Source organism: Protomyctophum bolini (assembly GCF_963924005.1).
Source record: "Protomyctophum bolini genome assembly, chromosome: 3".
Classification (NCBI taxonomy): Eukaryota; Metazoa; Chordata; class Actinopteri; order Myctophiformes; family Myctophidae; genus Protomyctophum; species Protomyctophum bolini.
This window is the reverse complement of record NC_137864.1, coordinates 40,830,098-40,842,691: the sequence shown is the minus strand read 5'-3', so window position 1 is coordinate 40,842,691 and position 12,594 is coordinate 40,830,098. Positions and strand designations below refer to the sequence as shown.

The window sequence follows — 12,594 nt, the reverse complement described above, 5'->3', positions numbered from 1 at the left end:
GCATCAAAAACAAAATGCAGAAGAGGGAAACGGTTAATCAGCTGTCAGTGCAGAACAGATACAATATAATACAAGTGGTCTTATATAAAGACAGATGTATATATACGTCATCAGGTCGGTGTCGATTGCTGAAAACGGATAGATTTGATTGAATGATTTTCTTCGACAAGATGATACAATTTCCATTATGGGAGATGAAAGGTATATTTTGTAATGGTAAAGAATAACTTACATCATGTTAACCCATTTTGACCTGGGAACGATTCTACAAAATGTCTTCTAAATCCTGACTGTTTTCTTGAAAAACCTATGTTTCTGTCAGTCGTTCTCAAACACTTTCATGTCACTTTTCACGATTCTTCAAAAACAGCAGACCTACAAGCTCGTAGCGCGCCACTCGGTGGCGCGCTATGAGCTTGTAGATCTGCTGTTTTTCAATAGCTAAATTATAAGAATGTTTAAAACACCAAAAGGAGTCCCCGCCCAGAATGGGTTAAGGTCGGTCATGTAATGGTAAAGAAGAACTTACATCATGTTAAGGTCGGTCATGAACGGTGTCGTTTACCTTGCTAACAACAGAAAGTCGTAGAACAGCGTAGTTGGAGTCACCACCACCACCTCTGGATGACTTGGCCTCGATGGTCAGAGTCACATCGGTGCCTGATGGTGTGTTTCCAGGTGGCGTAATGGTCAATGTTGCATTGGCATACTGGCCGGAGGTCAAAGTCAGTCTGTCAGAGAATTGGAGAGTATCATTTCAGAATGTTACAATATTTAATACGAGCGTTGTACAGTCAAATTACCGATCGTTTCCGATCCCATTTATAATAATACAAAAAGAAAAAAGATCTTATTTTGAAGTCCACCGATCGGGAATAGTGTTTATAGCTATATCTAGCTATATATCTCGTGTTATGTCTATAGCAGAATCCTCATTCAAATGTGCACTTGCAGTTTGGGCAACTCCAAAGCAAACTCCACATGTCCCAACATTTTAGTATTTGCGAACGCAATGAGCCATTACTATACTGTCTGTCTGTCTGTCTGTCTGTCTGTCATCTAGTTACGCGTCTGCATCTCTACAAAAATCACATTGTCCGTTTCAAAGGTTGAAGCACACTGAGGAGAATGGTGTTCTGGGCTTGTTCCTCACCTTGGTGGGAATCTCATATCAAAACCTCTGTCATTCTGGGCAGTGATGGAGTATGTGCCTCCAGAGCCCTGCGTCATCACACTGAATGGGAGGGAGAAGGCTTTCCCTGGCTCCAAACTGCTGTCTACTGCTGCCTGAGGAACGACAAGGAGGATTTGAGGAAAAGAGACTGCAGGTGAAATAGTGTTTTATTATACTTATGTTATCCTTATATGTTCCTTATATGTTATATGTCTTCCTTTATATGTATATCTTCCTATTAGAGATGTCCCGATACTGTATCGGTATCGGAAATGTATCGGTGTCTGCTCTTTTTTGGTCGTATCGGGTCATAACGGGTCATATCGGTATCGGTGAATATGCCAGTCTAACCAGCGATCCGACACAGGGCGTAAGAGGTTGACACTATGGCAGGTAAATACAATGTTGGGGCACGTGGAGTTTGCTTTTGAGTTGCCCAAACTGCAAGTGCACATTTGAGTGAGGAGTCTGCAATTAACAACACAAGATTAAATAAGTAATTCTATTATTTTTATTATTATAAATTTAATTCTCTGGTATCGGTATTCGGTATCGGCTCGGGAACCTCGGGACATCCCTACTTCCTATGTTGGTTTTGTGTGAATTGTTGACTTGTTGACACAATTATTTTAATAATTAGCTGTGAGTACCAGTTGTGATTTCTAAGCTTTGATTGACATAGACAAGAGGAAGTGACGACACTAACCTCGATGGCGACCTTGGAGACGGACATCTGGGTGGTGGACTGCCTCTGGAAGTGTGTTCTGGACACCGAGTCTGTTCCGTTCAGCATGACCACAAACTCACCCTCTGGGACTCTATCGACTGTTACCAGGATGTCTCCATTTCCCATGTCGGTTCTGGAGCCACTGCTCATGGCCTCTGCACCAGAGACCATTCCCAAACCAACGTTCGCAATAGACACAGAACCTGGGCCCTTTTTACCCATCACCGATAGCATCAGGGTGGCAGGCTGGCCTGGATTTGCAGGACAAAGAGGGAAGAAGACATGGCACAGAGTGAGTAGAAAATACATTGTAACCATAATGTGTGTAGCCATTAGTGTATAATACAGTCGGTAGAGCTCTCGCCTTTGGGCAACACGTCACACCACTCAGCGTATGAGAAGCACGGCTTGTTGTGTGGTGTAAGTACTGGGAGCTGATGGTAGGTGTGGTGCTCCACCTCAGAAACCCATCTCCCAGGGGGTCTGTCTGTAAGTACTGGGAGCTGATGGTAGGTGTGGTGCTCCACCTCAGAAACCCATCTCCCAGGAGTCTGGTGCATTGTTAAGTAGACAGACTCCCATGTGTTACCGGCTGATATACCGACAATAAGCCACTCCGGACCGGATGTGAATATTTTGATTGTGTATGATGACTATGATCCCATCATTACAAATCTGAAGGTATACGTATCTGTGAGTGTAACGTTTTGTGTGACAACGTTATTGACTGTATACCTGCTTTTGGACGCCCAGTGATCACTGCGTAACCCGGGTGAGGTCCCTGGAAGGCCTCCACAAAGTTATAGATGAAGGTGATGACGCTCTGACCTGGAATGACACGCAGATTAGTCGTCTTTAATCAGACATTTAATAAATGTCTGAAAACGCGGAAAACAATAATATATATATAATCTGACCTGTCACTTTGAGTGTGTATGGATAGCCGGTGACAATGTCGATCTGCCAGGTTCCTGGCATCTTGTCAGCATTGAGACGTATTCTCCGCAGGTTCCCCACAGCTTGAATGGTCCCCAACTTACCGCTGGCCTCACTCTGTCTCTGGATAACACCTGGTAGTGACACATATGGTAAGGTGAGAGACAGACGGACGGACGGACGACAGACAGACACTGACAGACAGACAGACAGACCTGCTGGGTTGGTCAGAGTGAAGCTAATGGCTGTTCCTGTAATATACAGAGTGACATGTGTGAGAGAGCCGTCCAACACAAAGGGGAAGGTCTCCCTCCCAGCGCTCCTATCTCGCTGAAGAACCGTCACCTGAGAAAGAAACAGAAGAGAGAAATTAATTCCTATACAACTGACCTAACATTTCATTACTTTGTGGGCCTCTTTGGAGCTGCATTGTGTTTACCAGGGCAGAGGTGGAAGTGTCCAGAATGATGTCGGTGGCCTGAGGCAACTGGCTCTTGGAAACCTCAATGACCTGACCCCCGGAAGCCAGAGCCAGGTCCCTGTAGTCGCTGAAAGAACCGCTGGGTGAACGACGACGACGTCTACTAGACCCGGCCGTCTTGAAGAACGACACCTGGTAAGGTAAAAGGAAAGGAAACGTACTATGTTTACCCAGGGTAACTGGATTAAAGGAGAATTCCATGCTAGAATGCTTTCTTATCTTTCTTTGTAGTTACGTCCCCACCAAAGAGGTCCAGGTGTTTTTTTTTGTGCAAAAACTCCTTTTTGGCTATTTCCCCTACCATAAGCCCTCAATGAATTGCATTGCATTGAATGGGAATTGAATGGGGCTATGGGGTGTTATGCTAATTCGCTTATTTCCATCAAAAGAAGTAGTAGAGTGTGCCGCTTAGGATATTATTTACATTATGAAGAGAGGATATATACAAAGAAATTATAATTTTGAGCGATGGAAATAAGCGAATTAGCACAACACCCCATAGCCCCATTCAATTTTCATTCAATTCAATGCAATTCATGTAGGGCTCATGGTAGGGGAAATAGCCAATAAGGAGCTTTTGCACAAAATAACACCTGGACCTCTTTGGTGGGGACGTAACAACTACAAAGAAAGGTAAGAAAGCCTTTTAGTATGGAATTCTCCTTTAAGCTCAAGAACTTGTTTACAGCCAGGCCCTGCTCATAGAACATTTCATGGTAGGGGTTCAATGCCTTGTCCAAGGGCACTTCAGCGGTGGTAATTTTAACGTGCCGGTCCGGGGATACGAACTAGCGACCTTCCGATATCAAGACCGCTCTGCAAACCGTTCGGCCACCGCTGCCTCGAGGTAACGAGGTGGAAAGGGAAATAATAATAAATAATAAAACTGCAGGGCAGATGGGATAAGCAAGGATATCAGTATGTGATAAGAAAGATAAGGGATAATAAGGCATTATGTAATTGACAAGAGGGAGATTATGATGATCACTAAAATGAGTTTATTTATTTGAAATGACTAGACCGGTGCCTGGCTGTATAGAGCACCGAGTTGGTAACGATGGAAGTTGGAGATACCCGTTATTGTACCTGTGTCAGAGTACCCGTTCCATCCATCTGTCTGTGACCCTTTTATGCCCATAATATGGAAATTTCTGTATCTGTCTAACTGTGTCCCTTTATTACCATATATGGAGTATAGAGGTTATGCGCATGCATGAAGTGAATGTCAAATCGAGTGGCAAAGCAACATGCAAAGTGAGTTTAACATTGTTTAATGTCGTTTAATGCAATCAGACAGGACTTTTCTGTTTGGATGTTTGGGCTGTCAAAGCCAGAAAGTATAGGTTTTTGCCACTCAGCAGGCGTTCCTGCAGTATGCCTGGGTTTGATGATGATGTCACACGCATACCCTCTATAGTGATGTCAGTACAGGCCAGCTCCATATATGGAGATGTAGGGGTGACACCGGGCACTGCACTCCCTGTGGTGGTGGTGGTGGTGTGGAACGTGTGTGTCGAATTTGAAGTCGAGTTATGTGGAATGGATTACAGACACACACACACACACACACACACACACACACACACACACACACACACAGTGTCACACACACAAACACACACAGACCTTTGTTGCATTTATACTGTTTAAACATTCAATCCATGGATCTGTAATGTATAGCATTTACCGTTGACTTTGTGCTCCTGATGAGAGCCTCGATGGTATCCTTTAGTTCAATGTCTTTGGCGGTGGCATCAGTGAACACATAGATTTGAGAGGAGGCAGGGGCACCTGTTAGAGCCAGCTATATGGAAACAGAGGAGGCAGGGGCACCTGTTAGAGCCAGCTATATGGAAACAGAGGAGGCAGGGGCACCTGTTAGAGCCAGCTATATGGAAACAGAGGAGGCAGGGGCACCTGTTAGAGCCAACTATATGGAAACAGAAAGGTGGACGATGTGTTACAATAATATGGTCCAATTCATCAATATGTAAATCCTTATACCGGAGAGTGTTATGTAAGTTATATGTTTAAGCTTCTGTATAACCACCTGGAGTCCTGACAGGGACATCTCAGGCCCATCGCCACCTCCACTTGCAGTGAGCTTTGATACTTTGTCTTTCATCACAGAGGCATCCGGAGTCCTTATCAACGGTCCAAATTCTATATAAAACACACATTGTTGACACTGTAGCACCACATAGCATTATATAGACCACTCATTCTATAAGGGAGTTTAATTTCTGAAAGAGTTCACTAAATTAAATAAAAAATACACAATTAAAACATAATTATTATAAGCTTCACTATCGAAGGCTTTGTGAACACATTAGTTAATCTTGATCCCTATACAAACAGGCAACATATTTAGCGATAGGCTATATTCCTGAAAGTAATTATTGTATACATAATTTCTTTAATTTTGAGCATTAAATTGCTAAATAATTACGTTCTATTGTTCAGTGCCTATTGAGTATATTTATGTTTAACGCTTAACACGCTTCTTGACAGAAATCCACTGTCTCCTGCAGAAATGGTATAGATCAATACCCGGGTCATTGAAGGGAACCAGAATGTACTCGGACGGTTCGTCCTGCGTTCCCTTAGTGGTGTCAATGATTTGACTAACAACGCTCCTGACTTCTGCGATGTCGTTAGACATACTGCCCGTGGTGTCGATGACAAAACACACCACGGAAGCACGATCAATGCCAACCATTCTGTGGGCGACAACAAACAGACAGCAGAAATGTTATATACAGTATATACCCTATTTTGCCTACAATACAAGGCATTTTTTTCCAATGGAATTATCCAATGGGTCGTATTATAATCAGAGACTAGAGTTAGACTATCGGGGGCTGTATTTTGCGTGTCTTAAGTACCAGGTCTTATTCTCTAACTTGAGTAAACTAAAGACCTGGAGGCGTGATCAATGCTCTTTGGCCACTCAGAATAGCCAAAGAGCATTGACCACGCGCCTCCAGGTCTTTAGTTTACTCAAGTTAGGGAATAAGACCTGGTACTTAAGACACGCAAAATACAGCCCTCAATGTTCTCTTTTCCACAAATTAATCTTGAAAAATGGGGGTCGTATTATAATCAGAGTCGGCACAATACGGTATATACTGTTGTATTTTCTCTGCTGGACAACTGTTATAATGTTACTGTATAGTTACTGTATGTTATGTTACTGTATATTGTGTGGAACTGAAACTACCTATATACAGTATGTACATATCATCCTAGAAAGGTTTTGGAGGGGAAAAAAAGCATCGACTGAATGCAATCTATGACATCTCGTGCAGTATTTTATTTTACACTGTAATAGTTAACAAACAGGAAGGAGGGCGCACACCAGTACAGAGGGTATATGTGCATGCTTATAGTGAATGGCACATCGAGTGGCAAAGCAACATGCAAAGTGAGTTTAACATTGTTTAATGTTGTTTAATGCAATCAGACAGGACTTTTTCTGTGTGGATGTTTGGGCTGTCAAGGCCAGAAAGTAGTTTTTTGCCACTCGGTAGGCTTTCCTGCATAACTTCCTGGTTTGGTGATGATGTCACGCGCATACCCTGTATTGGTGAGGCGAGGTCGAAACGTTGGTTTCACCTTTTTAATAAATTCTCAGCTTCGTGGCTATATGAGGCCTTTTTCTTCATTACCTACACCGTAATAGTTACACATGCACTCATCGTGACCTGATTAGAATTAGTTTGTGTAATAATAACGTTTTAGTTTTCTCGTTGCACCTCAAGAAGGCATAGTCCCCAGCAGCTCCACGGATGTCTTTCAGCAGTTGGAGGCTGGCCCTGGTGGCTAAATTGACAGCAGCTGTGTGGAACGCCACGTTGTCTGGGCGACGCTCATCCTTGCTGATGCCACCGCGAGGGACCACCGCGCTGGACAGGTCAGCAGCACCGCCGTGACTGCATTTACCTGGCAGGTAAATAGGAAATAATTAATTAATTAAAAAAAAAAATTCTAAAGGGAAACTTTGACCTTCGTCAGTGCTATGATAGATAGCAGTACATAGCAGTATAGCTGTGTACCATTTCTTTCTTTATTTATTTTTTATCTTACTTAAATTAAAATGTTAAAGCATTTGGGGGAGGTGTTTAAACTCAACTTACTATGTTCAGCAATTTTACCCAAACAAAGATTGCCCTGAAACAAATATATTTGAAAACATATGTTCGACCCCAGACATTTAGGGCAGATTCACACTATAGTTTTGGGTGCGGCGCACTCAGGACCACTTGGCAGATGTTGAGGTACCGACCGGTCCCCAGAACGGATGACCCAACCGGTCCCGGGACCGCGTGGAGGAGGTCTCTGGACTGATGGAAGTGTACTCGGGTACGGATCGGTGCAATGTGAAAGCATCGAATACAGTTGAATGAAGTGTACTCTGGTGCGGAAGAATCAAGGCCAAATGGTGAATCATAGTCAGCGTCGACCAGGCAATCGTACAATTTACAGACGCTCTTGATCCAGAGCGACTTACATTAAGCAAAAACAAAAGCATGGCATACATCACATAATTATATAAAAAGTAGTTATCATGAATCATGTATAAACTAAGAACGTAACAGTGGAGTATCTAGGTCAACTATACTATACTATATTATATATTATACAATATACATGTGTACTATAAAGTGCTATGACTACATAAAATGCAATCCTAGTGCTGTCTACGTAACGAGCTATAAGTCTGTCTAAAATACTATCTAAGTCTACATAAAGTGCTATCTAAGGGGCTAGGCTAGGGCAAGTGCTACTGAAGAGGAGTCTGAAGAGGTGGGTCTTCAGACTACGGCGGAAGATTGGGAGTGAGGCTGCAGTTCTGACTGTGATGGGAAGTGCATTCCATAGTTTTGGAGCCAGAAGGGAGAAGAGTCTGGGACATGTGGAGCGTTGTTGTCCCGGCATTTTTAGTGAAGGTACCTCCAGCTTCCCTGGAACAGTTTGAATCAAACGGAGTGTGAATCTGCCCTATTTAGAATGACTTTTGGAAAGATTTAGAAGAATGAGCTTTTGTCATATACTGTAGTGTATACCTTTAGGCTTGGTACCCATGTAGCCTGAGGTGAGTGTCTTCTCTTGTAGAATGATAGGAAGGATAGGATCGGGGCAATATGTTCCACTGGCACAGTCACTGCAGGTCGCAGCGTCCTTCTCTACACACGTACAGTACGGCAAACATGATGCACATTATGATTCATATTAGTCCAGCAGCCATGGGATGTTAATGGTAGGGTCACAAAGAAACCCCTATAAAATATGTATGTATATAGACAATATTTTAGGCCAATAAAAAATAATATATAGCCTACCAAATTTCGCACTTTAAATAAAAGAAGCCTGTCGGACTGCCGGACTACTGTAGGCAGTGTTGGGGCAATATTACTCAAGAGAGTATAATGTTAGTTATTACACATTACTCCTTAAAAAAGTAATAATATTATATTACATGTTACGTTTGCCCCCCACCTGCAAAGAAGGGATGTACAGTATACAACACAATCTGTTTAGCGAGCTTATTTTAGAACTGAATAGAAAAAGCCAAAAAGGCTATAAAATAAAGCATCAATCTCTCTTGACCTTTTAAACTAAAACAAAACCTGAGTAATAATAACAACATGTAATGTATATGCCATTTTGTACAATATGGTAAAATATTACTGTTTTGGCAGAGTAATACCTTGCACTACTCGTTACTGTGTAAAATAACGATATTACAGTAATATATTAAAAGTAACTTGTTACTGCCCAACACTGTTCATATATATAGGCATTAGACAGAATCTGCCCATTACAATATTAGACTGCGTGGGAATTGTCTGTAATCTGTCTGTAATCATAATTACAATGATGTGATGTTCCCCTGTTATCTTTCCCCTCTGTTATCAGTCCCATAAAAGGTGTGGGGAAGACCTTACACACACACACGCACACACACGCACACACACACACACACACACACACACACACACACACACACACACACACACACACACACACACACACACACACCTGCCAGGCTTTCCAGAGGGAGGTCCGGGCGAATGAGATTGACGTATGGAACTTTGAATCCCAGCTCCACCCAGTTACTATGGCTGTAGAAGTCCTGATAGTGAGACGCACGCGCACACGCACACGCACACACACACACACACACACACACACACACACACACACACACACACACAGCTTGACACATACAATGGAACAGTGCTTTCTCCAATGTATACTATACTCCACGTGCACATCCCTCTCTCACCTGTAGGACATGCAGAACTCGTCCCAGTGTCTCCCTCGCAGCTTGGAAGTTCTGGTTGCGGATGTTGGCCTTGATGCTAGCCACACCCTCTGTGATCAGGCCCCGCCCCTCAAGGAAGGCCTCATTGTTGAAGTGGTGAGGAGGACTGGAGTTATATGGAAATCAATTTACAGTCATTTAACAAGCATAGTCAAGCTGTTCTAAATTTGTGGACATACTGTAGAACTCTTTTTGACCATATAAATGCAGACCGCATGCATCTTGCCAGCAAGGTGGTAACTATAGGTGCAATTTCCCATTGACAGCCCCTACATCCTAACAGAAAAGTCCTATCTTAAGGTATCCGTGCAGACTTGAATTTAAAAATATTCGCCTCGGTTCGTCCCGTTTGTGCTGCGTCGGGTCGCGCCAGCGCCCGTTCACGGCGCTCGTGCTACTTCTCGTCTTCGCGTCGACTTTGTATGTAATGGCGCCGCTCTAACCATCCACGTCTGAACGCACCTTTAACTCATAAACCAACTAAGAAGCACTCTGAATGGAACTTCAAAATAAAAGATGCAAGACTGGCTCAGATGCAATTCCTCATGATTGTTTGAGAACGCTGACGCATTTTGGCAAACAGCCTTCTTTAGAGCAGATTAAAAAGTGGTACTGGTCCCTCTTTTTGAGGTCCCTCCAGCTATTAGTGTAGCTTTTTGTCTTAAAGGGCCTTGCAGACGGGGAGCGATAAAACGCGCCTATAGGGTGTAAAAACTATCGTAATGTACGATGATAAGAGCACCCCTCACTTCACATGGGTGTGATTTTATTAAGCCAACATTTGATCAAAACTATACCTGTGTAGGGAGGAGGTTATAGGAAGAATATAGACATCAGTAACTCCAAGAACAGCAATACAACACCGCACAACGAGGGTTTGTAGGACAAGTCATCATTTAGGCCCTGTGGTTGCATGGTGTTGACTTCATGATTCCAAAACACTGTCTCTGAGATATAGCAACTTGGAAAGATTACCCCCTCTGGTGGCGGTAACTTGTTCAACCCTTACAAAGCGCAGAGATGAGGGTGGTCTGGACTGGAGTCTCTGGACCATGATTAGCCTCAAGGTAATGTTTAGCATGTTCAATGTTGCCTGTGTTTATAGCAGTGTTGTGTTCAGAAATGCTGGTTTTGTGTGTTCTGACTCCCTGTTGTGGTTTTCTGTGCCATTAATAATAATTTGTATAGCACCTTTCATGACATGAAATGCAGCTCAATCAAAGTGCTTTACAGAGCAATGGAGAAAAAGGAAAAGAGAAAGAAAAGCAAGGCATAAAACATTCAAATAATAGCAGTAATGCAATACAGTGAGGACATGTTGAAGGTACAGTGGACTGTACAGTGGACTAGTGAAGGTACAGTAGGAGTTTGTTCCACGTCGTCGGCCCGTAGAAGCAAAAAGCTGCTTCACCGTGTTTTTTAGTTGCCATTGTTTTAGGCAAAGCGAGCAGGCCAGCAGTGGAAGACCTTAGGGGGGCGGTTTGGGACATATTTAGGCAGGCAGTCATGTAGGTAGGAAGGGGCGAGACCATTGAGAGCTTTATAAACAAGTAAAATCATTTAAAAATCAATCCTAAAAACAACCGGAAGCCTGCAGTGCAGTGAAGCTAAAACTGGAGTAATATGTTCTCTCATCTTAGTTTCAGTTAAAACTCTGGCTGCCACATTTTGTTGTTTTCTTTGGCAGTCCAGAAAACAATACATTCATATTTTTATATTATAATATGAAATGTATAATGTAAACAATAACATTTCTGTGACTTCTATATGATCTGTGATGTTTGTATGCTACTGATTATATTGTGAACTGCTATTTAAATTCTAACTGTGATGCTGTGTAATTGATAATTGATGATTGTTAAGGACCTCCCACCTACACAGGTGGTGATGATCAAATGTTGGCTTTAAAAGAGGGACCTCCATCCCCAGTATCACTTTTTAATCTGCTCTGGAGAAGGCTGTTTGCCGAAACGCGTCAGCGCTCTCAAATAAACATGAGAAAATTGCCACTTATACCTCTAAGTTGGTTCAAAGCTGGAAGCGCACCTGCTTTTCTTTATCAGAAAAGTCCTATCTGATTGTATTAAACTACGTCAAACTCGCCAACATTGTACGAAAAGCTTGAATTATCCTCTTTCTATCTGAAAAGTGTCTGTTTCGTAAAAATCCACCGTAGAGTTATGAGCTCCTGTCAAGAATATTCCTTGCAGGTGATTATTTTTGTGTTGGAGTTTGGAAGCGCTCATTGGATATCACTTAACGGCCCTGCGTAGCTCCTGTTTTGAATTTGCACATAATGCAGGAGGCAGCACGACGTTGCTTTTCTGATAACAAGCGCTTCCAAACTGACACAGACAGAAAGAAACTACTGGAAGCCCCCATACACTGTATGTCCCATGTTAGACCCAGAAATGTTAATTTAATTGAATGCAAACATTTATGATTCAAATGTCATCTAGGTTTAGCAAATGAGATTAAGCTTGGTTGCTAAAAGTTGCACGTTGAGCAATTTGAGTTATTAATTGCACATAAATACTTCTATTATATTTACCATCACATTATTTTCTTACACACACAGTCCTCCCACCTGTTGATAAAGTCTCGGTCCACCAGTCCATTCTGAACGTAGATCTCATTGAGAGCAGAGCGGAACTTGGCAGCCGACACCTCTCCTGTTGCTGTGGGACCGAGACAGGCCTGGACCAGCTCCTCAGCAGAGTTACCCTGAGGTCACATGGGGAAATATAGAGGTTAGTTTTCTAGCAAGAAGTACAAATAATGGGACTAATATTGTATAGATTATAACACTGACTGATAGAGGTCAAACAAACAAACTGAAATTTATTGAAACCTTATGTGACCTTATGGGCTGTATTTTGCGTGTCTTAAGTACCAGGTCTTATTCCCTAACTTGAGTAAACTAAAGACCTGGAGGCGTGATCAATGCC

General features: G+C 42.6%; 1 protein-coding gene across 1 annotated transcript in view; it reads right to left on the bottom strand.

The window, feature by feature from the left end:
• The window catches only part of LOC308313134 (von Willebrand factor A domain-containing protein 7-like), a 37,204-nt gene that overhangs the window by 676 nt on the left and 23,934 nt on the right, over positions 1-12,594 (bottom strand). Inside the window, exons 3-17 of the mRNA XM_080760063.1 lie at positions 12,234-12,370; positions 9,608-9,752; positions 9,361-9,454; positions 8,385-8,504; positions 7,074-7,260; positions 5,869-6,038; positions 5,369-5,481; positions 5,006-5,122; positions 3,277-3,450; positions 3,053-3,182; positions 2,819-2,971; positions 2,637-2,729; positions 1,881-2,152; positions 1,154-1,287; positions 566-731 (exon numbers count right to left, since the gene is read on the bottom strand). Of these exons, the coding sequence (XP_080616189.1) occupies positions 566-731; positions 1,154-1,287; positions 1,881-2,152; positions 2,637-2,729; positions 2,819-2,971; positions 3,053-3,182; positions 3,277-3,450; positions 5,006-5,122; positions 5,369-5,481; positions 5,869-6,038; positions 7,074-7,260; positions 8,385-8,504; positions 9,361-9,454; positions 9,608-9,752; positions 12,234-12,370 (2,205 nt within the window). The remainder of the gene's footprint in view (positions 1-565; positions 732-1,153; positions 1,288-1,880; positions 2,153-2,636; positions 2,730-2,818; positions 2,972-3,052; positions 3,183-3,276; positions 3,451-5,005; positions 5,123-5,368; positions 5,482-5,868; positions 6,039-7,073; positions 7,261-8,384; positions 8,505-9,360; positions 9,455-9,607; positions 9,753-12,233; positions 12,371-12,594) is intronic.